Here is a 25,356-nt window from a genome sequence, read left to right as displayed (position 1 = left end):
TTACGTTGAACGCAGAAATTGACACCATATCGTTATGACGTGATCGTTACGTGCGTACCAATTAAATAAATACCTGCAAGCTGCAGTATTCATGTATTTCTGCGATTCTCAACCCCCCTTTACTCATCATGAACAACATCAGACAGCGCTTGTCCCGGGTGGTGGTTCCTGCGGACAAGCGCGATTTCACTTTGTCATCAAGACGAGCACTGATCCCTTGACAGCCCACACTCTTGATTTACAACTAAGGTTTAGAGAAGCGAAGCTGCTATAGGCAGGAAAAAAACGCAAAGCAAAAGCAAAAGGCAAATGAACAGCCTCTGGGTATAAACACAAACATCTTTTTTTTTGCTTTTGGACGTATTTGGGAAGGGTAGCAGATATATGATTTTCGCCTCCTGTGGACTGCACAGACACAAATTCATGGCAGGGTTTTTTTTTTTTTTGCTTTCTTCACCGTAACAGGAAGCTTGCCTCAGTAAACCTAAGTTGTGAGACAAGGGTCTGTCTTGTCTGTCTTCTTTCCTAACCTTTCCATCGTTGCAAAACAGGGTGAAGGAGGGTCCGTAAACTAAAGAGGTCGATGTGAGACCCAGACAGACGAATAAATAAGTGAAGCGCTAAATACCCAACAACGATTAACTTACTCATTTCTTCATGTACCCAAAAGCCAAGAGTGCTTTTCTTAAAGAAGGATATTGTGGAAGGCATTGTGTTTCCGCGTCTACCACTGGGTGATGCCAAATCGATTGCCCGTCTGTTCAAGGCACCGTCATTTCTAATCATCATCATCATCACAATCATCATCATAATCCTATTTTATGTCCACTGCAGGACGAAGGCCTCTCCATGTGATCTCCAATTACCCCTGTCCTGCGCCAACCGATTTCAACTAGCGAACGCGAATTACCTAATTTCGTCGCTCCACCCTGTCTTCTTTCGTCTTCAAATGCGTATCCCATCTCTTGGTACCCATTCTGTAAACCTAATGGTCCAACTCTTATCTAACCGGCGCATTACATGACCTGTCCCGATCAATTTTTTTTCACTTGGTGTCAATTAGAATATCGGCTATACTCGTTTGCTCTCTGATCCAAACCGCTCTCTTTCTGTCTCTTAACGTTATGCCTAGCAATCTTCGTTCCATCGCTCTTTGCGTGGTCCTTAACTTGTTCTCCAGGTTCGTTGTCAGTCTCCAAGCATCTGCCCCATATGTCAGCACTGGTAAAATGCACTGACTGTACACCTTCCTTTTCAATGACAATGGTAAGCTTCTAGTCAGGAGCTGACAATGTCTCCCGTATGCCATCAAACCCATTTTTATTCTTCTGTGAATTTTCTTCTTATGATCAGAGTTCCCTGTGATTATTTGACTTAGGTAAACCTACTCCTTCACAGACTGAAGAGGCTGCCATTAGTTGGGCGTGTTGGTAAATTGAAAGCATATTTAGCGCCGGCAAACAAGGACGGCCGGCGCTAAATATGCTTTCAATTTACTAACACGCCCAACAAATGGCAATGCTACAATTTATTTCTAGTACATCGGGCTTCCGTCCTTGTTTGCCGGCGCTAAATATGCTTTCAAGAGGCTGACTGGCGATCTTGAGCTCTTGTTCCCTTGGCCGGCTATTTGTCATTATCTTTGTCTCTTGGTACACATTCTGTAACCATAATGGTCCAGCGGTTATCTAACCGGCGCATTACATGACCTGCCCAGCTGTTGCTGATCATCCAGGCTAGCGGTAGACAGCGTGGTAACCAATTCTGTAACCCTAATAGTTTATCTCTTGAAGGAACAAAAATACCGGCAGGGAGGAGGTTGTGAATATTGGAGATGGATATGCGTTTGTTACGATGATAGAAGAGAGTTTAAGGAATGCGTGAGCATAACGTGAAGAAAGAAAGAAAGGATGCAGGAAATGTTCGTACTTTCAGTCCTTCCTGGACATGGGCGATTTCTTCCTCGTTAGCTGGGTTATACGTGACGAATGTCTTGCCGGACTTGGAGTTGACGAATTCATTGTTGATAAATATCTGCCATGGGGAGGTAGAGACGAAGACAATAAATGTTTATAAGATATGCACAGAATTCTCTGTTGCAAGACACTTAATGGAATAGCCCCATTGCGGTGGAGAGAAGGCTTTATGGTATCTGGATAGGTTATCCTATCGACAGGCTTGGCCTCGTGTTCGAGGTTAGATAACGAGGAATGTTTCTTTTTTATTTTTATTTTTCATCTTGAATACAATTTCAAGAAAGGTGCAGGAGCAAAAAGCGCGCTGCGCCTGACAGGGGCCTCTGTTAACCGCAATATACATGTGTATTGTACGTCATTTAGTGGAAGTTCATTGGGAGTGAGCGAGCCCACATAACGTTACATATTTTCACACGTTGTACATGGGTTTACACAGAAACTTACAACAATAGGATTTACCAATTATTGGATTACAGCTGCTTCTTAAAGTAGACGGTGAAATAATAAATGTTCCCCTTTTCCCTTTTCCTCTCCCTGTCCACAAACGGTAAAGTACAGGCTGTACATGTAAACTACAGTAGTACACTCAAATGCAGCATAATACCACGAACGTGTATGTATCGAAGTAGAAAAGAAAAAAAGCGATTTTAATATATTTATGCTGCCATAATCCCTCTCTCAAGCACTGTGTTTGTAACAGTTCCTTCACGTGGTTTTTTTTTAAAGAAGAGAAACGAGCTAAAAACAAAGTACACGCACACTAGGGCATACACGCGCAAAATGCGCTAACCTAGAAGTTGGCTTGCGGAATACAGGCCTCCGTAAGGCAAATACTCTAGTGCCAGTGCTCGGCGGTACGCGGAACTGAATATTGAGCAGGTCGTCTGAAAAAATACTGCACGAGGTGGCGGGTTCTGTCGACCGCGACGGCAGCTCATTGATGGTTGCAGAGGCACTCGCGCACCGTGAATGAATCGGAATGGATCCCCCCGCTGCGGCGTGCCTCGTGATAGGATCGGAGTTTTGGTGTGCAAAACCGCAGAATTTATTTAATTAAAAAGATACAGGCACTAAAGAAAAGCTCTTCCGGTGTTTCATTTTTTACCTTTATTTGATATTCTGTGCTTACTATAGCTTTTTTTACGAGAACTTCTTGCTGGGAAAGTTGGTATTGATTCATTATACCTATTTTTAAGCTGCCAAAAAACTTTGTTCTATCTTGTGTACTGTGTGTGGTTTTTTTGGTGCCTTAAATATTGGTGTAGCTCTTTACTCGGCTATGTTCCATGATTAAGCTCACATTGATTTCTCAGTACAGAAGTAAGAGAAATGAGGAGCTCCAAATTAGCAAGAAAGTTCTTTCTTTAGTACTTTACAGAAGCCCCCATACCTAGTGCAGTTATTAAACACAAAGACTTTCTTAGCGAGTTACCACTCCTTTTCCATATCAAGTATGTAACTCGCGTCCTACGGTGGGCCAACGTTTTAGATAATTGACCCTAAAATTGTGGGTCGTTACGTGCTAACGGGTAAGTGCCTCTGGGAATGTTGGTCACCGTGATGTCCAGAATATGATTACATGTGTGTGTATTGATAACTAGCGCTCACGTACTTTGCGTGTGCCCTCAATATGCGGCCAGACGAAGAACACTCAAATCTACTGTTGACTGCTTGGACTCCCACCCCTTTTAGGAATATATATTTACGCAATATCAAACTTTTGCCGTTAGGGCGAAGGAATGAATGCGATAGCAACATTTTGGGATGTTACACGAAGTTAGGGTTCGTACCTGTAGCGGCTGTGCTGTATGAATTTAAATAAACGTAAGCTAAGTAAAAACGAGCCGTGGTCGTAGGGGTCCCCTGTTTGAATTCTGACGTCCGACAATTTCATTCATGTGTATTAATCAAAGTCAACGTCTTTCTTAGCAATTGTAACGCTGCTCTTTTCATACCGGGTGTGTTTGAAGCATCTTTTCTCGGCCGATCGCGGAGGTATAGCGCACCGCCGCGCCAATAAAACTATATCATTTTCATGTTCGAAATAAGTTATTGTTTGGCACTTCTAATATTGAATTCTGAGGAGATTTGAGATAAAAGGAATGCGCTCTCGGTGTTCTGTTTCATGACAATTGTTCCCGGGCTGCCATTCTCAAAATTCCGAAGGGAATAATTTTGTGAAGAATGCAAGAACTGGTATGAGCAAGTTTAGTGATAGAATGGTGTGGCAACATAACCCGCATATACCGATGTCATAAAGCAAGGCATGGCATACAGCATACATACATATACAAAAATATACGGAACGTCACGGTGACACCGACGCCAACGACAAAAGGTTGCTTGCAGTGTCGACACAATTGCTATTGCAATAATGATAATAAGCACACACAAAATTGTCCGGCGGCAGGACTCGAATAGAGGACGCCTAGCACAGCAGCCCGATCTCTGACCAACAGACCAGAGGCACATGGCCCAGCAGTGGGAATAGAACATGCTTAAACATTTCTCGCCTGTATGCCAGTGCGTTGAGACACTTGGCGCGTTTTATTTGAATATAAATTATGTAAACACTCCATGCGATCTTTCGGTGTCATGGATAATTGCACATAAATGTACTCTTTTCCTTAGTTTTATTATGTTATCTGAACAACATTACTAACATTAACTGTACGCTTTCCCTTTGCGTCATGAACGCCCGGTGGCAAAATATGTCTGGGCGTGTTCGTGCTCCAATCGCACAGAATGTTCCACACAAGCAGCTGTATTTAGGAACTCAGGTTGAACAGCTTTTCTTGCTGGAAGGAATGGTATCCCACCTATACAGGCCCTGCCAGCTTGTGGCATCGTTTTCGCACACGTAGTAACCATGGTAGTCTCAGTCGATCCAGGGTTTACGCAGCGAAGCACCACGTCCCTCCTATTGCATTAACATGCCTTCGCGGTGTTAATCACGGCACCACGGCGCATGCGCCCAGCACTAACGAATTAGTCGGGCAACGTTTTGGAAAGGACGCGCGCACGGCCTGAAATCGGAAGAAAGTCCCCCGAAAAGAAAAGAAAAAAGTTCATGGAAGCCCACTACAGCAAACACTCGTGCGGTGTACCGCGTCGGAATTCCACTGGTAACTCTACGTCGATCACGTGCCGAAAACATGCGAATAAGACTGCAACTCCACTTTTAAAACATAAAGCGGCCAGGGCTTCGTCCGGACTGCACTGTGAAATACGTATTTGCCGCCTCGCATTGATGACTAGCAAATTTATTGAAAACTTCTGCGTTACACTTGCGTTAACTTCTTTGTTACAGTGCGTTACGCTGCAGACGCAGGCTTCTTGTAGCGTCACACCTCTCTCGCCGGTGGTGGTAGCGCATGTCTGACTCCACGTACTCGTTTAACGGCCGCTAACACTAGGTCAATATGGGACCGACTTGATGCTGACGCCAACGATTGGCTATTCATCACAGTGTGTCGCTCAGACCATTTTAGCTTAATCGGCCGACAACGGCGCAATTACTCGAGCTCAAAATTTCGAAACATGGCTTCGAAGTTGAAATGCAGAAGCTGCACGTATCTCAAGCCGCGCACGTGAAGAGTGAGCCAATGTTGATCTTGTTTAGCGAAAGTTGTGTTAGGCTCGGCCCCGTAGAGTTCGCGCACCCGCGACCGGTGAACTTAAAGATAAGCTGCAGTTACGACGAAAGAAACTCTTATAGTTATGCTGTGGCTCTTTAGCGATTTGACGTCAACTACTGTTCACTTCTAGGAATCTAGGAACGGCAAGGGAGAGTCATTAGTAGAGTTTGCAGAACAAAATAATATGCGAATAATGAATACCTTCTTTCGCAAGCGGGATAGGCGAAAGTGGACGTGGAGGAGCCCGAACGGCTAGACTAGAAATGAAATAGACCTTATACTCTGCGCTAACTTTGACATCATACAAGATGTGGACGTGCTCGGCAAGGTGCGCTGCAGTGACCATAGGCTGGTAAGAAGTCGAATTAGCCTAGACCTGAGGAGAGAACACAAGAAACTGGTAAATAAGAAGCCGATGAATGAGTTAGCGGTAAGAGGGAAAATACAGGAATTCGGGATTAAGCTACAGAACAGGTATTCGGCTTAAACTCAGGAAGATGACTTTAGTGTTGAAGATATGAACGACAATCATTAAGGATTGTGCAATAGAAGTCGATGGTAACTCTGTTAGAAAGGATGCCAGTAAGCTATCGAAGGAGACAAAAATCTCATCAAGAACCACGAATGTATGAAAGCCTGTAACCCTTCAGCTAGGATAGAACTGGCAGAACTTTCCAATTTAATCAACAAGCGTAAGACAGCTGACATAAGCAAGTATAATACCGATAGAATTTAACATGCCTCTTCAAGGGGAGTATGGTAGCGCGATTCAAAGACGGGACAAGAGAAGACACAAAGGGACACACACAGCGCTGTGTGTGTCCCTTTGTGTCTTCTCTTGTCCCGTCTTTGAATCGCGCTACCATACTCCCCTTGAAGATGCATTACCAACAAGCCCACATTGCAACCCTCTTTAACATGCCCCCAGGAACGGAGGAAGCCTAAAAGCAGTGAAGAAAAAAATAGGAATACGCAAGAATCAGATGTTTGCGTTAAGAGACAAAGCTGCCAAATCATTTATAATATGGGAGAGATAGTTCAAGTGGCTGAGGAGTTCTATAGAGATCTATACAGTACCCGTGGCACCCACGACGATAATGGAAGAGAGAATAATCTAGAGGAATTTGAAATCCCACAAGTAACGCCGGAAGAAGTAAAGAAAGCCTTGGGAGCTATGCAAAGGGGGAAGAAAGCTGGGGAGGATCAGGTAACAGCAGATTTGTTGATGGATAGTGGGCAGATTGTTCTAGAAAAACTGGCCACCCTGTATACCCAATGCCTCATGACCTCAAGCGTACCGGAATCTTGGAAGAACGCTAAAATAAAAAAAAATATGGGGTTTTAGGTGCCAAAAGTATTTTCTAATTTTGAGGCGCGCCGTAGTAAAGGACTCCGGAAATTTCGACCACCTGGGGTTCTTTAACGTGCACCTAAATTTAAGAACACGGGTGTTTTCGCATTTCACCCCCATCGAAATGCGGCCGCCGTGGCCGGGATTCGATCTCGCTACCTCGTGCTCCGCAGCCCAACACCATAGCCACTGAGCAACCACGGCGGTTAACGTTAACACTATCCTAATCCATAAGAAAGGGGATGCCAAAGACTTGAAAAATTATAGACCGATCAGCTTACTGTCCGTTGCCTACAAACTATTTACTAAGGTAATCGCAAATAGAATCAGGAACACCTTAGACTTCTGCCAAGCAAAGGACCAGGCAGGATTCCGTAAAGGCTACTCAACAATAGATCATATTCACACTATCAATCAGGTGATAAAGAAATGTGCGGAATATAACCAACCCTTATATATAGCTTTCATTGATTACGAGAAAGCATTTGATTCTGTCGAAACCTCAGCAGTCATGGAGGCATTACGGTATCAGGGTGTAGACGAGCCCTATGTAAAAATACTGAAATATATCTATAGCGGCTCCAGAGCCACCATAGTCCTCCATAAAGAAAGCAACAAAATCCCAATAAAGAAAGGCGTCAGGCAGGGAGATACGATCTCTCCAATGCTATTCACAGCGTGTTTACAGGAGGTATTCAGAGACCTGGATTGGGAGGATATGGGGATAAAAGTTAATGGAGAATACCTTAGTAACTTGCGATTCGCTGATGATATTGCCTCGCTAAGTAACTCAGGGGACCAACTGCAATGCATGCTCACTGACCTGGAGAGGCAAAGCAGAAGAGTGGGTCTAAAAATTAATCTGCAGAAAACTAAAGTAATGTTTAACAGTCTCGGAAGAGAACAGCGATTTACAATAGGCAGCGAGGCACTGGAAGTCGTAAGGGAATACATCTACTTAGGGCAGGTAGTGACTGCGGATCCGGATCATGAGACGGAAATAATCAGAAGAATAAGAATGGGCCGGGCTGCGTTTGGCAGGCATTCTCAGATCATGAACAGCAGGTTGCCATTATCCCTCAAGAGAAAAGTATATAACAGCTGTGTCTTACCGGTACTCACCTACGGGGCAGAAACCTGGAGGCTTACGAAAAGGGTTCTACTCAAATTGAGGACGACGCAACGAGCTATGGAAAGAAGAATGATAGGTGTAACGTTAAGGGATAAGAAAAGAGCAGATTGGGTGAGGGAACAAACGCGAGTTAATGACATCTTAGTTGAAATCAAGAAAAAGAAATGGGCATGGGCAGGACATGTAATGAGGAGGGAAGATAACCGTTGGTCATTAAGGGTTACGGACTGGATTCCAAGGGAAGGGAAGCGTAGCAGGGGGCGGCAGAAAGTTAGGTGGGCGGATGAGATTTAGAAGTTTGCAGGGACGGCATGGCCACAGTTAGTACATTACCGGGGTGGTGAGAAGTATGGGAGAGGCCTTTGCCCTGCAGTGGGCGCAACCAGGCTGCTGATGAAGAAGAAGAAGAAGAAGAAGAAGAAGAAGAAGAAGAAGATGATGATGATGATGATGATGATGATGATGATGATGATGATGATGATGATGATGATGATGATGATGGGGGGGGGCCTGTACTTGTTGTTTGCTAACACATTTCTTAATTCCACAGGAGCACTGTTTACTTCTGCGTCAAACGGGGAACAAGAGACAGTGCATTCGGTACAGTAGCACAAACAGCCGCCTCGCTCAGTTATCAATGGTATCATCGATGGCGTCCGCGTTTTGGCGAGAGATCTACGCGGCCCATAAATGAGCGCCTATGCCGAGGGCAATTTTCTCTAATAATACTTGATGGCACGGACAAACTGTAACTACGCTGAATTTAAAGAAAAGCGAGAATCGATTATAACAGCCCGTAATATATGTGTCAAGATCACAGTCGCCGTTGTTTAAGTGGCTCGGCCGCTCATATCGACTCGCCTCAGGGTAAAACAACGCGGCTCATACGCGCAGATATGCTATGTTAGCTACGTTTCGACATTATTTCATTTCAGCGATGCACCGTTTTCCCAATATTCGAAGCTAACAACGATCTGTGGTTGCATACGTCGATGCAAACAAATGTAGGGCTTTGTTGTTGGGCTGCTGAGCACGAGGTCGCGGGATTGAATCCCGGCCACGGCGGCCGCATTTCGATAAGGGCGAAAGGCGAAAACACCCGTGTGCTTGGATTTAGGTGCACGTTAAAGAAACGCAGATGGTCGAAATTTCCGGAGTCCTCCACTACGGCGTGCCTCATAATCAGAAAGTGGTTTTGGCAGGTAAAACCCCGTAATTTAAATGTACGGCTTTGGTAAATTCGACGTGGAAGGCTGCGCTCGAAGGCTTCTTGAGTGTGCGAAATGTTTAATGAATGCGTAAACGGAATAGATTGTAAAACCGGGTGAGTTGGCTGATCTGCATGGTAAAAACAGTGCAGAATTAACGGCAACACACAACAGAGGAATACGCCGGATAGGCGCTGCCTAACAATTGACTGGTTCATTGCAAACAGGAAGCAGCAAATACAAACAGCCCGGGTGCGCGCGCACGTGTGGCAAATACCAGATGCGCGCAAAGACGGACTGTTTGTACTTATTCGTTCCTGTGTGCAATAAATTATATAAACCAGTCAGTTGTTAGTTCAGCGTACTGTATTGTGTATTTCTCTGTCTTGTGTTGCCGTCATTTTTTCGCTCATTTTACCACGTGTAAAAGCATTACAAAATATCGGCCGCATAAACTCGTAAGCATTCGCTTACTAACTAAATTAATAATGATACAATATGTAAGCGTGACTCGACGAGGGCGTAGAAAGAAACATACACACACAAACAGCGCTGCCATTGCTTGTCTGCTTCTTTCTACGTCTTTGTTCAGTCGCGCTTACCCATTCTATCATGTATTCAAACCAACTAGCCCGTCAGCGTGTTTTAATTAAATTAACCACCACGGTGTCACGCGCGCACAGGTAAACATGGCCACATCTCTCTGGATGAGCTTGGAAACTCGGTGTGAAAATTCTGGAGTGAGGAATCGTGGCAGCAGCCGCGAGCCAATTGAGCTCCGTGCATCTGTTGCTTCGACGTGAACAAAACGTAGAAAACACAGCGCATAAGAAGCTACCGGCACTACGTGCACTCTGCAAACATCGCGGATCGCTTTGAAGATGCGGCGCGCGCGGGCGCGCACTTTGGCCACGTTGAAGATCGCTTTCAACACACGAGCGCCGGCAACGCCTCCCTACGGCGTCCGCCAAAGGCATCTACTACGGCATCCGTGATTAGCGTGACCAACGCCGTAGTAGACGCCGCGGTTGTCTTCACTTTATACGGAGTGACGGGCGAGGAGGACATCGAGGCACCCTGACAGCCGCCGGAGAAGAACGCCCTTAATCCCTCGAGTCCCGTCCCCACTCTCTCTGTGCGCGGTGTTACCACCGCACTCTTCGAACTGCCAACTGGTAGAACACTGTCGACCACACGTGGACTGTTGTGTTTAACTTCGACCGAAGCTATAGCGTTTAGCGCCACTCCTTCGGCTACACTGCAGCGATGGAGCCGGATACGCCCGCCCCCGTGGTATCAACTGCGGAAGGAACACGGCAGTCAGGTACGCGTTCATCGCAGCACAAGCGCTCGGAGAGCTTTGCGTGCCCGCGGTCTCTTCAGCACATGAACGCCAAGTGCGAGGAGACCCTTCAACGCCAGGAGCAAACACGGCGGCTTTGCGCGGCCGCCAATTGGCCCAAGCGTTCACGCTGATTACCCGCTGCCAACGCGATTACCTGGACGATGCCGCAGTCTGCTCTGGCAGCGTCGGTGGCTTACGAGACCGGGGCACGAGAGACACCAGCTGCGACCGAGTGCCACATGCACCACTGGAAGTCAACTCTCACAACGCGGCCGCGGACGCCGGTGCAGACGCTGCCTCGCTGATCCTGCCTGTTGCTGCGTCGGTTCTCGCACCGCGTGAGACGCCGAACACTTCCGTTCTGCTGAACTCCGTAGCTTCCACCGCCCTCGTGAGTGCTACCGTTAGCGCTACCCCAGCTGCGGAAGCCACGAGCTATCGAGCAATCCACTCAGTGGAGCGCAGTGACTTCACTCGTGCCGGTGACGGCAGTCAAGCGGAGTGGTCGCACCCTGACCCTGCGCTTCGCCGCCCCGAGCCCCCCGGCCCGCATCCTCCTTTTCCGACTGCCTTTTGATGTGCGACCGTCACGGCCTTGGCCCTCGCAGTGCCGGCGGTGTGGGCGCTATGGCCAAGCGACGGCGGCGTGCAAATGGCCGAAGCGGTGCCTGCGCTGTGGCGGTCAGCATGTGAGGCATCGCCAGTGCACAGCCAAGCCGAAGTGCTTGCGCTGTGCAGGCGCACACGCTACCGACGCCCCTACCTGTAAGCTGTGGCAGGCTGAGAGGCGCCAAGCCACGACAAAGGCGACAGCTTCGACCGACATGCTTCACCGGGAAGCTCGAGCAGCTATGCGTGCTTCCACTAAGGCAAGACTCTTGCATCACTTCGGGGGTCCATGCACTGTAGACGGCATTGGAGACGCCCGCTCCAGCTATGGAGCTGTGGCCACCGGCTAAGCTAAAACCACTTCGTTGAAAGGAACCCGGCGTTGTTAAGAGAAGCTGGGGTGCAAGGCGCCTCCCCCCCGCCTCCCCCCCCCAAGGCAGCAGACGCACCCCCAGCAGCAACTGCCATGCCACCATCCAGCCACAATTCTGAGCAGCACTCGGAAGCCACCAGCCTAAGGCTCCTGCTGCGGCCTGTTGCTGACCTGCTGCCAGACGACAAGTTGCGTTCAATCTGCTTCCAGGCAATTGGGCAGCCTGCTCAGCAGAGCCATTATGGCTAACGCCCCAGCTGGGAATCACCGCCGCCTGCAGAGCGTGCTTCAGTGGAAAGCGCGCTCGTTGCGGCGGCGACAAGCAGACCTCCCTTTGCACCTCCTGCAGAGCGACTACGACGTACGTGCGTTGCAGCGGGTGTACACGACTGCAGATGATTTGCGTCTGCCTGTATATGTGGGCTACAGCAGCCGCACTTCGTGCTCGCTGCAACCCTGCACGGTTGCAGCGACGGCGACCCCATGTCTCAACAAAGAACATCCACAGGGACTGTACGGGTGGGCGGATGTGCTGCAATCTGAGATCGACGTGGTGGATCTAACTGGAGGACCACTCGAATGCTGCTCTGTTCGTGTAGGTCTTGGAGGCACTGACGCCACCATGGCCAGCGTGTATATTCGACCGTGCCGGCCCTGGGATCCAACGTGCCTGCTGTAGCTAGTTCGACGTTTTGGCAAAGACTTTGTACTCTGCGAAGACATCAATGCTCGCCACACCATCTGAGGCAGTCGCCGCTGCTGCCGGCGAGGTAGCAGCGTTGTCGACGTTGTTAACCAGCTGGGTCTGAAGATTCTCAACACTGGGGCTCCCGCTTTCGTCCGTCACACAGCCCATGCCGTCAGCACGGCAATTAACGTGAGCCTGGCCACTGACGGCTGCCGATACACTTAGACACCGCAGCCGGAGACCTGGGGGTCCAACCACTTCATTATCGTGCTGGCCCCGTTCAGGGGCAAGATCCCCAGGACGCTGGTGTACGCCATTGTCGATTGTAGTGCTCTCCGTAAGCTGTTGCAGCAGGACACCAGTACTCGGGACTTCCTGCAGCTTGTGGCGGACAGCGGCCGGGCAGCCACAGTATGGTCTACTGCGCCGAAGGGCCAACCAGCACCAGACATTCACCACCTCCAGCTACGAGCTGCCAGGCGCAGGCCTGAACATAGAGCACTGCGAACCAATCAGGCGGAGCACTGGACGGAACACCGTCGCACCGACGCCGCCTCCCGAAGACACTCCCGAAAACGCAGGCGCCAAAGCTGGCAGGGCATCTGTGCCACGATCATCAAGGCGCCGGATGCAGCCCGTGCCTGGCGCCTCCTCAAGGCCTTGCTGAAAGGACCTCGTGTGCAACGCCAGGCGCTCTCAGCAGCCTTCTCAGCAACATTCTAATAAAACATGTCCATCGTTTCCCTAGCGTTACCACAGCAAGCACTTGCTTCTTCTTCGTTCTTATATCTCGTTTTATAGGTGCATGTACTAAGGCATCCTGATCTCGCTTCGAAAAGTAATGAGCTTCCCTTTGGGTTATCATAAATTGTTTTTTCATTATTTCGTTTTTTCCTTTTCAGTAGTTACTTATGGCAGGTTTCTTTTCCAGTGTCGCCACCCATGAGATTAGTTCAGCCTCCCTGACTTTCCGCTTGACGTGCTTTGTTGCTCACCCTAGAGGCCGCATACTTGCTGGTACGCTCCCTAGTTCTTTTCCTCCACTGTGAATCAATGTTTTTTTCCGTACACTCAACACTCTCTCAGCCCATTTACTTTCGTCCATATTCCTCAGCCGTTCTTCATAATCCATTTTACTGTGAGCTTCCTTCACTTCAAAAACCTGTCCAGCCCATATCATCCTGCACAGCTTCATTTGTAGTCTTCCCGTGAGCGCCCAATGCGAGGCGCCCCACAGACCTTTGGTTGCCATCGAGTTTTGATTGTACCACTGATTTCAAACAAACAACCGCATTTCCAAAAGTAAGTCCTGCAACCATTAAACCCTTCCGCATATCATGGTTCAGCTCGTACCTATTGTATACCCATAGCGCTCTGTGCTTCATTATGGCTGCATTTCGCTTCCCCTTTACTGTCATTGTTTTTTCCTGCATTTCCATATAAATATATTGCCTTCATTTATCCATATGCTAAGACATATGTATTCTCTCACCCGAGGTTTTTCCTGGCCCTGTATTGCCACTGTCTGTTCACTGTTTTCATTGAATACCATAAGACCCGATTTTCTAACGCTAAATTTCAGACCTAAATTCTCGCCTTCCTGTCCACACATATTATCCAGACGTTGCAAATCACTTTGCTTCTTAGCTAAAAACACAATCGTCCGCCTCAAATAAACCGGGAAGGTGCTGCTCTATTATTGTACCCGCCTGTTTGTATGAGAGCTTAAACCCAATATTACTTTCTTCTAGCGCCCTCTCTATCCTCACCATATACATCATAAACAGCAGTGGGGATAAAGCGCACCCCTGCCTAAGTCCCTTGTTGATGGATCATCATCATCATCATCAGCCTGGTTACGCCCACTGCAGGGCAAAGGCCTCTCCCATATTTCTCCAACAGCCCCGGTCATGTACTAATTGTGGCCATGCCGTCCCTGCAAACTTCTTAATCTCATCCGCCCACCTAACTTTCTGCTGCCCCCTGCTACGCTTCCCTTCCCTTGGAATCCAGTCCGTAACCCTTAATGACCAACGGTTATCTTCCCTCCTCATTACATGTCCTGCCCATGCCCATTTCTTTTTCTTGATTTCAACTAAGATGTCATTAACTCGCGTTTGTTCCCTCACCCAATCTGCTCTTTTCTTATCCCTTAACGTTACACCTATCATTCTTCTTTCCATAGCTCGTTGCGTCGTCCTCAATTTGAGTAGAACCCTTTTCGTAAGCCTCCAGGTTTCTACCCCGTAGGTGAGTACCGGTAAGAAACAGCTGTTATATACTTTTCTCTTGAGGGATAATGGCAACCTGCTGTTCATGATCTGAGAATGCCTGCCAAACGCCGCCCAACCCATTCTTATTCTTCTGATTATTTCCGTCTCATGATCCGGGTCCGCAGTCACTACCTGCCCTAAGTAGATGTATTCCCTTACGACTTCCAGTGCCTCGCTGCCTATTGTAAATTGCTGTTCTCTTCCGAGACTGTTAAACATTACTTTAGTTTTCTGCAGATTAATTTTTAGACCCACTCTTCTGCTTTGCCTCTCCAGGTCAGTGAGCATGCATTGCAGTTGGTCCCCTGAGTTACTAAGCAAGGCAATATCATCAGCGAATCGCAAGTTACTAAGGTATTCTCCATTAACTTTTATCCCCATTTCTTCCCAATCCAGGTCTCTGAATACCTCCTGTAAACACGCTGTGAATAGCATTGGAGAGATCGTATCTCCCTGCCTGACGCCTTTCTTTATTGGGATTTTGTTGCTTTCTTTATGGAGGACTATGGTGGCTGTGGAGCCGCTATAGATATCTTTCAGTATTTTTGCACAGGGCTCGTCTACACCCTGATTCCGTAATGCCTCCATGACTGCTGAGGTTTCGACAGAATCAAATGCTTTCTCGTAATCAATGAAAGCTATATATAAGGGTTGGTTATATTCCGCACATTTCTTTATCACCTGATTGATAGTGTGAATATGATCTATTGTTGAGTAGCCTTTACGGAATCCTGCCTGGTCCTTTGCTTGGCAGAAGTCTAAGGTGTTCCTGATTCTATTTGCGATTACCTTAGTAAATAGTTTGTAGGCAACGGACAGTAAGCTGATCGGTCTATAATTTTTCAAGTCTTTGGCATCCCCTTTGTTATGGATTAGGATTATGTTATCGTTTTTCCAAGATTCCGGTACGCTCGACGTCATGAGGCATTGCGTATACAGGGTGGCCAGTTTCTCTAGAACAATCTGCCCACCATCCTTCAACAAATCTGCTGTTACCTGATCCTCCCCAGCTGCCTTCCCCCTTTGCATATCTCCCAAGGCTTTCTTTACTTCTTCCGGCGTTACCTGTAGGATTTCGAATTCCTCTAGACTATTTTCTCTTCCATTATCGTCGTGGGTGCCACTGGTACTGTATAAATCTCTATAGAACTCCTCAGCCACTTGAACTATCTCATCCATATTAGTAATGATATTGCCGGCTTTGTCTCTTAACGCATACATCTGATTCTTGCCAATTCCTAGTTTCTTCTTCACTGTTTTTAGGCTTCCTCCGTTCCTGAGAGCATGTTCAATTCTATCCATATTATACTTCCTTATGTCTGCTGTCTTACGCTTGTTGATTAACTTCGAAAGTTCTGCCAGTTCTATTCTAGCTGTAGGGTTAGAGGCTTTCATACATTGGCGTTTCTAGATCAGATCTTTCGTCTGCTGCGATAGTTTACTGGTGTCCTGCCTAACGGAGTTACCACCGACTTCCATTGCACACTCCTTAATGATGCCCACAAGATTGTCATTCATTGCTTCAACACTAAGGTCCTCTTCCTGAGTTAAGGCCGAATACCTGCTCTGTAGCTTGATCTGGAATTCCTCTATTTTCCCTCTTACCGCTAACTCATTGATTGGCTTCTTATGTACCAGTTTCTTCCGTTCCCTTCTCAGGTCTAGGCTAATTCGAGTGTTGATGGATGGATGGATGCAAAACTTTAATGAAGGTCCTGAGGTACGCGACTGAGCGCGCTGTGCGCCGCTCCCACGTTGGGACAGTTAGGCCATCCCCGACCGCCGCATCGTGGGCCCTCTGGACAGCCCATAGTTGCGCCCGGGCATCGGGGCTCTTGATAGCGGAGAGCCACTTCTCCTCATTGATTTGTTGCCTCGTAACGAGGGGCAACACCAGAGCATATGGTCGAGGCTAGCGATGTCATTGCAGTGCCTACCAGTGCATTCCGAAAGAGCAGAAAGATAGCATCATCATATCGCCCGCCCCGCGCAATATGCATCCCCAGCGCAACGTAGAAAGAAGGAAGGCCAGGGCGGTGGCGCTCCTACGCCGCGTGACAGAACACCCTTGTTGATATCAACTTTTTCATCGCTCCGCATCCCTTCCCATTCAACGCAAACCGTACTTTCTAGCTAAATCTCTCACAAATGCTGTAGACGGTGGTCGCCTAAGGTTTCCCCATGAAGAATATCCCACAAAAGATTGCGGTCTACATTGTCATGCGCTCCGGTATTGTTTAAAATGGCCACATTTAACGGCCTGCTTTCTACTCTTGATATTTCAATACACTGAGTAAGAACAAATACGCGTATCAAGAGATTTCTATGGTGAACTACCACTATTTTTTGTATATGATGTGTAAATCAGTGAGCAAGCATAATTTATCATTGTTACTTATACTGTGCCTTTTCTGTACATCGTTCTTACCTCATTTATGTTGCCTCTCCCCTCTATAATGTATACTCATTCTGAGGGTACTGTAAATAACTAAATAAATACAAACTTATCATCCAAACGCCTACCTATTCTGAAGCCATTCTGAAGTTCTTCCAAAATGTCATTATTCCCTGCCCATGCTTGCAGTTTCAATTTGATTGCCTGCATTTCTAACCTGTATATTACCGATGTAATGGTCAACGGTCTATACGAGTGAATTCTACCTTTCTCCCCATTACCTTTATAAAGTAAATTAATTTTACTTTGTCGCCAACTCTCTAGTATTCTTCTATCTTTTAAAGCTGATTACACGGCTTTCACCAGAGCTTCCTTACTTTTTGGTCCTAGTTCATTAATCCGCCTAACGGGAACCCCGTCTAGCCTTGTGGCTGTGCGCTTAGGAATTTTCTCTTCGGATTTCTCCCAGTTGAAATTTGTCAACACCAGATCCATTTGCATATGGTCCTCTTCACGCTTTTCTTTCTTCAAATAGAACCCCGTCATTGCCCTGGAAAAATTGGGCTGTTATTTCTTATTATGTTATTTAATGCCGCTTCTCCTTCCTGTTTGTTTCTATATTCGTCTTGGATATGTTGTTGCATTGTTGTTGACTGCCTGCCTGATAATTTTATGTGGTCCCAAAAGATTCTACATGTGGCCTTCCTTTTCACACGTATTTCTGACAACCAACGTTTAATTTCACTTTTCATCTTTGCTTGTGTAGAATAATAATGTAGACCATCAAATTTGTTGACATGAGGTGCGGTGAGGAAGGATTCGAGGTGATAGTCGGACAGGTTGCCCCGGTGGACATATATTGAAGAACACTGCACTGATACAGAACGTAAAACATAGCAGAAATTAAGGATGTCCTCTAATGCAGCGCGGTACACGTCGACGCGGCACACTGCTCAGTTTCCGTACCTCGCCCACTAAAACGCGAAGACCTGGCGTCGCAGCGTACGGTCCAACTAAGTGCCCTCACGTGTGGCCGTAATCGTCGCAGGCTCGCCGTACGCGGCGGAGAAGGCTCGGGTTGCGTAGGCTGTGACGGTGACACGGCGACAAGCCGCTGGGGTAGTGGCTCAGGATCCCTGGTAGAGCCGGAACTCAGAAATCACAGGAACACTGCAACCGGCCAGGCACAGGACAATGGCGCACCTTGCCTCGATGGCCCGTCACGAGGCTGCCAAGCGGCACATCCCGGGAAGCCCTCTCGGGACTCATTGTTCGGGCTTCCTCGACTCGTTCGATCCATGCCCACAGCTGTTGTTATTGTCCTGAGTGGCCATGGCACATAACCACTGTGGGGGATTGGCCAAGAATCGCGTGGTTCAATTAGGTGCATAAAAACAATAAGCTTGCCGCTCGCTCCTCTTCCGCTTCCTCCTTTTCCTTCACCAGCCCTCGAGCGTGTCTCTTATATTCCTGCGTCGTGCCGCGTCTGCCGTCGTCGTCTTTCCCGACATCACCCCCCGCCACAAGAAAGTTGTTACACTTCAAGCAACTTTACTATGCTGAGTGATCTCTCAGCAGGACGACTCCTTGCACTGTTACACAGCGCACACAGTTCACAGATTGCAGACAGTTTATTAAGTGCGAAAAAAAAGAAAAAACATGCACGTGTTCATAAACAACAACAAACAATAGGCGCATACACATATAAGCTTGAAGAACTAAGAAACTCTGCTTAGGTAGTCCGTCCCAATATTGTCACTGCCTTCTATGCATTCGACAGTGAAGTTATATTCCATAATCAATTAACTCCAGCGCGATACTCAGTTGTTCACCTGTTTGGCGGAGTTAATGTATATGAGAGTGGTTGATGGTCCGTTTGCAACAAGAAGCGCTTCCACAGAGAAAAACATGAAGCTTTTGGGTAGCCCGGACAAAAGCGAGACGTTCCCTTTCTATGGTAGAGTAACGTGCTTCTCTAGGCAGCAGTTTCCTACTTGTGTAGGCGACCGGGTGCAGAACACTACCGTGGCGTTGTAAAAGGACAGCTCCGAGGTTTGTCGATGACGCATCTGTACGTAGACAAACGGCTGTTCTAAATCTGGAGACCGAATAATGGGCCGATCAGAGAGTAGACGCCGTAGTTTGCCGAATGCTTCCTGGTAATGCGGCTCCCAGACCAGTTTGTTGGGCGCAACCTTGCGGGTCAGTTCTGTGAGGGGCACTGATACTTTTGAATAATTTGGCACGTAGCCTCGGTAGTATCCAGTAAGGCGCAAAAATGAACGGGCTTCTTTTTTAGTAGTTGGCTGCTTCGCAGCTTCAATTTTCTCGAGGGTCTCGATTTGTGGCCGGAGGGCACCATGGCCTACAATATGCCCTAAAAATTTTACAGAGGTAAAGCCAACTTCACTTTTGCAGGGCTTGATGGTTAGACAGGCGTTTTTTACTTGCTGGAAGAAACACCGAAGAGTGTGAATATGTTGTTCCCACGTTACGGTGGCAATTAAGACGTCGTCGTAGTTGTGGCAGATATTGGGGATACCGTCGACTACTTTTCTCACAAGCCTTGTGAGAACAGCTGCAGCCGTCTTAATACGAAACGGCATAAATCGGAACTGATAGAGCCCCGACGAAGATTGAAAGGCTGTCATGTGTTTGCAGTCGGACTGCATTCGCGATTGCCGATACTCTTTCGTAAAGTCGAACTTTGAAAAGTACCGACTCTTACCCAGCTTGGCAAATATGTCCACTCTTGGTAGTGGTTCGTTGTACATTAAGACCACTCCATTTGTTTGTCTAAAATCAATGCACAAGCGAATCCTGCCATACCTTTTCTTCCCTATCACCGCCGGCGACTGGTAGGCAGAGTGGGACGGTTCAATAATCCATTGTTTTAGCATTTCTTGCACTTCATCTTCGACCGCCTTTTCGATTACAAAAGGTACCGGATATTGCCGGACATGCACCGGTGTGTCCGTTGTCACTCTTAGCTGGCATTCTATGGGGTATGTTTTTCCAGGCAAGTCCGCGATGTCTTGGAACGAAGACAATGTTTCCTTTGCTTCTACGGCTTGTTCGGCAAGCAATTCAATGGCAATTTTTACATCCTTGAAAGTTTCTTTGTGCTTCAGCACAATAAATTGCGGGTCGTTCCCTTCATCTTCACGTGTGTTCACAGCTACAGCGGCTTGGTGACCAGCCTACGGAAATGGACATCATTCATCATATCCTTAAACAAGTTTATATGAGCACTTATTCGCTTGCCCAAGTCAACGACGTAATCAAGGTCGCTTCTCTTCTCAAGAACGGTGAACGGCCCCTTCCACGTTGGGATTAAACTGTTGTTCTCGGATGGTAGCAACAGTAATACTTTGTCTCCCACGGCAATGTGGCGCGCCTTTTCCTTGCGATGATAATATTCTTTTTCTGCAACTTTCGCTTTTCGAAGCTCCTCGTGGGCGAGTTGACATGTCTGCGGCAGCCGTCCTTGCAGCTCTACTACGTAGCCGTACGTCATTTTGGTCTCTTTGTCCAGATGCTTCCATGACCACAGCTCCTTGAAGGTGGTCATAGGTGCCCGTATGTAACGGCCATAAAGAAGCTCAAAAGGCGAGAAACCCAAGCTTGTCTGTGGGACTTCTCTGTATGTGAATAGCAGCAGGGCCAAGTATTAATCCTAATTTTTGGGACTTTCTTTGCACATTCGCCGAATAATTTCTTTCAACGTTCCATTGAAATGACCCACTAAACCATTTCCCATTGGGTGGTACGGCGTAGTCGGTAGTTGTCTGAACGAAAGCAGCCGGCTTAATTCTTTCACGAGTTGCGATGTGAATTGTGTCTCTCGGTCGGCAACTATTTCCCGTGGAATTCCAACGCAGCAAAACATCCTGAGCAACGCCTCGGCAATCCTTCCCGTGTCAATACTTGGCAAAGCAACTGCATCTGGGTAACGTGTTGCGAAGTCCACCATGGTTAGAACAAATCAGTTACCATTAGCAGAAGTAGGGAACAGTGGTCCGATATTAGCAGTAGCAACCCGCCGGAAAGGAGTGTCGATTATCTGCATGTTTCCAAGAAGTACACGTCCTACTAGATGTTTTGGGACGGTTCTCTGACAGACGTCGCATGATTTCACCAACCGGTGGCATCTGGTTGACCACCACGCCAGTAGAATTCTTCTACGATCCTGTCGGCCGTTCTCTTTGTCCCTTGGTGACCAGAGAGAATTTCTTCATGTGCTATCTTCAGGACTGATTCCCGAAGGTCTCTCGGAACAACAAGCTGTTCCACTTCCCTTTTTGTCGCAGATTTATAACGCCGCTAGAGAATATCATTGAGGAGTATAAATGTGACAGTCGCAGACCGCGTGGTTTTGGTCTTGCCCACGTCCACGATGCAACCACTGAGACCTCGATCATCCTTCTGCAACTTTTCCAATGCATCGGGACTGACATCTATCGGGTTTACAAGAGTTACTTGAATCCTTTTTGTAAGGGAACGTGATGCAGCAACTATAGGATTATCGAGAACTGGGCAGGTATTTTCCTTGTCAAGCGGGCCACCCTCTGCACTTCCTTGTTAATGTAGCGCGGTACGCTCCACCTTCGAATCTGCGGCTCCCGGTAACTCAAGAGAGGGGCAAACACCGTTAACATTGCCTAACACAACATCATATAATGGGCGCTCTATACATATGGCACGCACGGCTCCTTTAAAAAATGGACAGTCCACTTGGACTTCAGCTTCGGGAAGGTATTGTGCGGAACTATGTAATAAATAGACAGTGCGCGTTTCCCCAGTGAACTTGTTGGCTGGCACAACAGAGCCCTTTACTACCACAGTGTCGCAACCAGAATCTCGAAAAACAGTTACCGGTTGTCCTTCGAGACGCCCTTTTGCTGTCGGCAAACCTTCCTGTCCTAATTCTTGCCCAACGGTGCTTTCTGCCCCTAATCCAGTATTTTCAGAACTGTCTTCTTCGGTGTTTACAGCATGTGTGTGCTGTTCGTGCAGCGTGTCTTCTCGGGTTGGTTTGTCAGGTTCAGAAAGGGGACATGAGGCCTCGTTGCGGTCCTTCGTATGCTTGGTAAAGCCTTCCGACACATTTCCAGCCTTCTTTCCTTTCCAACCGATCGCAGCCTTAGATCCGCTAGCTCTAGACTAGCTGTCTGGCGGCTTAAGTCCTCGCTTGCTGCAAATGAAGCAATGGTGTTTTGCTTGACCACTTGATGGCTCACTGGCTTGCGTCCCACTCTTCACATACACCTTTTCTTCTCGACCTCTAGCCAGATTTCTCAGACTCTGAACTTCGAGGTAGTCATTCGCTGTTTCTGCCAAAGTGTCAAGATCTTTGCAACCTCGCTCCTTCAGAAAGGCAGCAAGCTTCTAGTCACACCCACACAAGAATTGCTCCGAGACAACCTTGTTTCTCAAGGCGTCATAAGTCTCAGTTTTGGCCAACTCTTGCCAGTGACCCAAATAACCAAACAGCCTACCCACAAACTGGCGGCCTATTTAGCCACTGTTGGGCTTGGTCTCCTGAAACTTGATTCCATAGCCCCCTTCAGTATACCGGAACCTCTGGAGAAATGTCGCCTTAATCTTTGCAAAGTTCGTTGCGTCTTCAGCGGACATACGTCCGAGGACAGAGACCCTCCCCCGCTAAACACGAACTCAGAAACAGCGCCCACTAGTCGCTAGGCCACCCTTGGTGTGTGACCACTCGCTCGAACCTTTGAATATATGCGTCCAGCTCATCCCGAGCTTCATTGAACGCTAGAATTAACTTGTGGCGACTTCGGAAACCTTCATTATATATTTCTCTATCACTTGGCTCGGCTGCGACTGCTTGACTTGGCTGTTGCAATTCTTGCACGCACAGCCGTAGTTCTAACAACTGGAGTTCTCCAGCTTGCCGCTCCAGCTATCGTGCATGGTCCTCTCTGGCAGCCTCACGCTCTTGTGCGCGGTGCTCTCTTTCTCTGCTACGTTCCTCATCCATCCAATACTTGAGTGCCTTTTCTGTGAGTTCCAACTCTTTACCAATGCCTATCAGTTTTTCGGCATCCATCCTTAACCACCGCATCTGAGCAAAGTGAGACTCTCAAAGGTGTTTCGAGAGTCTCATCCTGTGGTGGACACCAGATGATGCAGATTAATAAAGCGGACCATCACGTTCGTTGTCGTGAGGTGCGGTGAGGAAGGATTCGAGGTGATAGTCGGACAGCGTGGACAGTTGACCCCGCGGATATATAATGAATAACACTGCATTGATACAGAGCGTAAAACAAAGCACTAATTAAGGATGTCCTCTGATGAGGCGCGGGACACGTCGACGCGGCACGCTGCTCAATTTCCGTACCTCGCCCACTAACACGCGAAAACCTGGCGTCGCAGCATATGTCTGACTAAGTTCCCTCACGTGTGGCCGCAATCGTCGTTGGCCCACCGTACGCGGCGGAGAGGGCTCGGATTGCGTAGGCTGTGACGGTGACAAGGCAACAAGCCGCTGGGCTAGTGGCTCAGGATCCCTGGCAGTGCCGGAACTCCGAGAGCACAGGAACCCTGGAACCGACCAGGCACAGGACACGGTGGACCTTGCCTCGATGGCTCGGTGCGAGGCTGCCCAGCGGTACATCCCGAGAATCCCTCTCGGGACTCGTTGTTCGGACCTCCTCGGCTCCTTCGATCCATGCCCGCAGCTTCCCGCTCGCTCGTCTCCGCTTCCTCCTTTTTCACCAGCCCTTGAGTTTGTCTCTTATTTTCCCTCGTCATACCATGTCTGCCATCGTCGTCTTTCACCAAAGCTTGCACCAGAATTTGAAGCATAGACTTTTTCTTCCGGTATATTTCCCATTTACTGGCTACTTCATCATGCGGCCACTGCGCCTTCTTTGCCTGCCTGTGCTCTCGGGATGCTTTCTGCCGTTGGGCGATCGCTTCGCGTGTCTCCCTGTTCCTCCAGCTTTCCGGTTTCTTTTTTCCTTTCCAACGAACATGTTGTTTCTCTTTCCGTATTTCTGTCGTTATTACATTTACAAGCTCACTACATTCCCACTCTTGGCACTTTGCCAAATTCTTCCTTGACTCTTGTGACTATATTTGTTATTTGTTCAGCGTTCAAACTTGGACTGCCCATTTTGTACTCATTGCTTTTCTTCCCAACTACATATCCCATTTTCGAAATGACGCGTTTATTGTTACTGCCATGCTGCTATACCCTTCCTCGTCAATGACCATTTCTCTCAACTTATCATGAATTCTTTCTGTCATCAGACAGTAATCAATGGTGGATTGCCGTTTCCCACTTCATACGTGATCTGCCCTTCACACTTAAGCCCTGTATCCACGATAACAAGGTTATGTTGCTCACAAAGGTCTAGCATTGACGTCCCGTTGTTGTTGGTATAACCAACTAAATCCTGTATGTGGGCACTCATGTCAACTAATAGGATAATTTCGGCATCTTTCCCAAAACCCTTACTATTAGCCCTAATGCATTCCCCTCTCTATTTTTCTTGGTCCAATTATTTCCGGTCCACAAATACGTAACGCCCAGCCAAGTTTTTTTTTCACTCATTGTACCTGATAACCAAAGAGGCTCTTGACATTCTGAATTTACTCTTTTCCATTTGGCTCCCTGATGGATGAGCATTCTGACTCACCTCCCATTCTATCCGACTTTAGTTCTGTTGCACTCTCCTCAAACATAATCCTCAATCACTCGCGGCTCTTCCGAGTCTCTATGATGCGTTTCCGTAACCGTTTGCACGTACTTCTATTTGTTCTCTATTTACCTGCTCCTCAATCTTTGCCCACTTTTCCTTTTTTCTGCCACCCTGCATGTTAATGTAACCTATTGCATGGCGAGCTCTCTTTCTTGTTTTCCTCCTTTTGCTGTTATTGACGGTGATGCTGTTCTGAGCTTTCCCTAGGGGACCTTCATTATTACTACCTACTCTGGCCTCCTGAGCGCCCGCGGGCCTCTGAAAAAAGCAACAGCGCGACCAGCAAGTCGCCATCCAACTTCTCGTCCAAGCCTGTAATTGAAGGGAATTCCGTCTCACTCAAAACAACCACATCTTTTCACTTCCCTGTTTACTTCGACAACCTCGAAACCTTTCTCTCGGTTCATTTTCCATATCGCCTCATTAGTAGCCACTACGGCTCTTTGTACATGATTGTCACACACAGAAACCTCCGGCACCATGTACACCACGATCTGCACCTGAGGGGACAGCTCGCGCAAGTCCTCTACCCCCTTCGCCAAGGGCTGGGCTAGTCCTGTCCATTTCCTCAAGGCAGGCCTCAAGGCAGGTGGCGCTCTTTCCAGCTACTAACACGCTGCACACATTCTACGTACTTT

General features: G+C 47.7%; 1 protein-coding gene across 7 annotated transcripts in view; it reads right to left on the bottom strand.

Annotated features, from left to right (window-relative positions):
- LOC142564287 (aldehyde dehydrogenase 1A1-like) overlaps positions 1–25,356 on the bottom strand; it is a 242,882-nt gene that overhangs the window by 36,042 nt on the left and 181,484 nt on the right. For 4 of the 7 annotated variants that reach the window (XM_075675236.1, XM_075675230.1, XM_075675231.1 and 1 more), the window contains exon 3: positions 1,930–2,034. The exons of the other annotated variants lie outside the window; for them this stretch is intronic. In XM_075675236.1, the coding sequence (XP_075531351.1) occupies positions 1,930–2,034 (105 nt within the window). The remainder of the gene's footprint in view (positions 1–1,929; positions 2,035–25,356) is intronic. 7 annotated transcript variants of the gene reach the window in all.

Source organism: Dermacentor variabilis, chromosome 11 (genome assembly GCF_050947875.1).
Source record: "Dermacentor variabilis isolate Ectoservices chromosome 11, ASM5094787v1, whole genome shotgun sequence".
NCBI lineage: Eukaryota > Metazoa > Arthropoda > Arachnida > Ixodida > Ixodidae > Dermacentor > Dermacentor variabilis.
The sequence above is the reverse complement of the archived record's forward strand: the minus strand, read 5'-3'. Positions and strand labels throughout refer to the sequence as shown.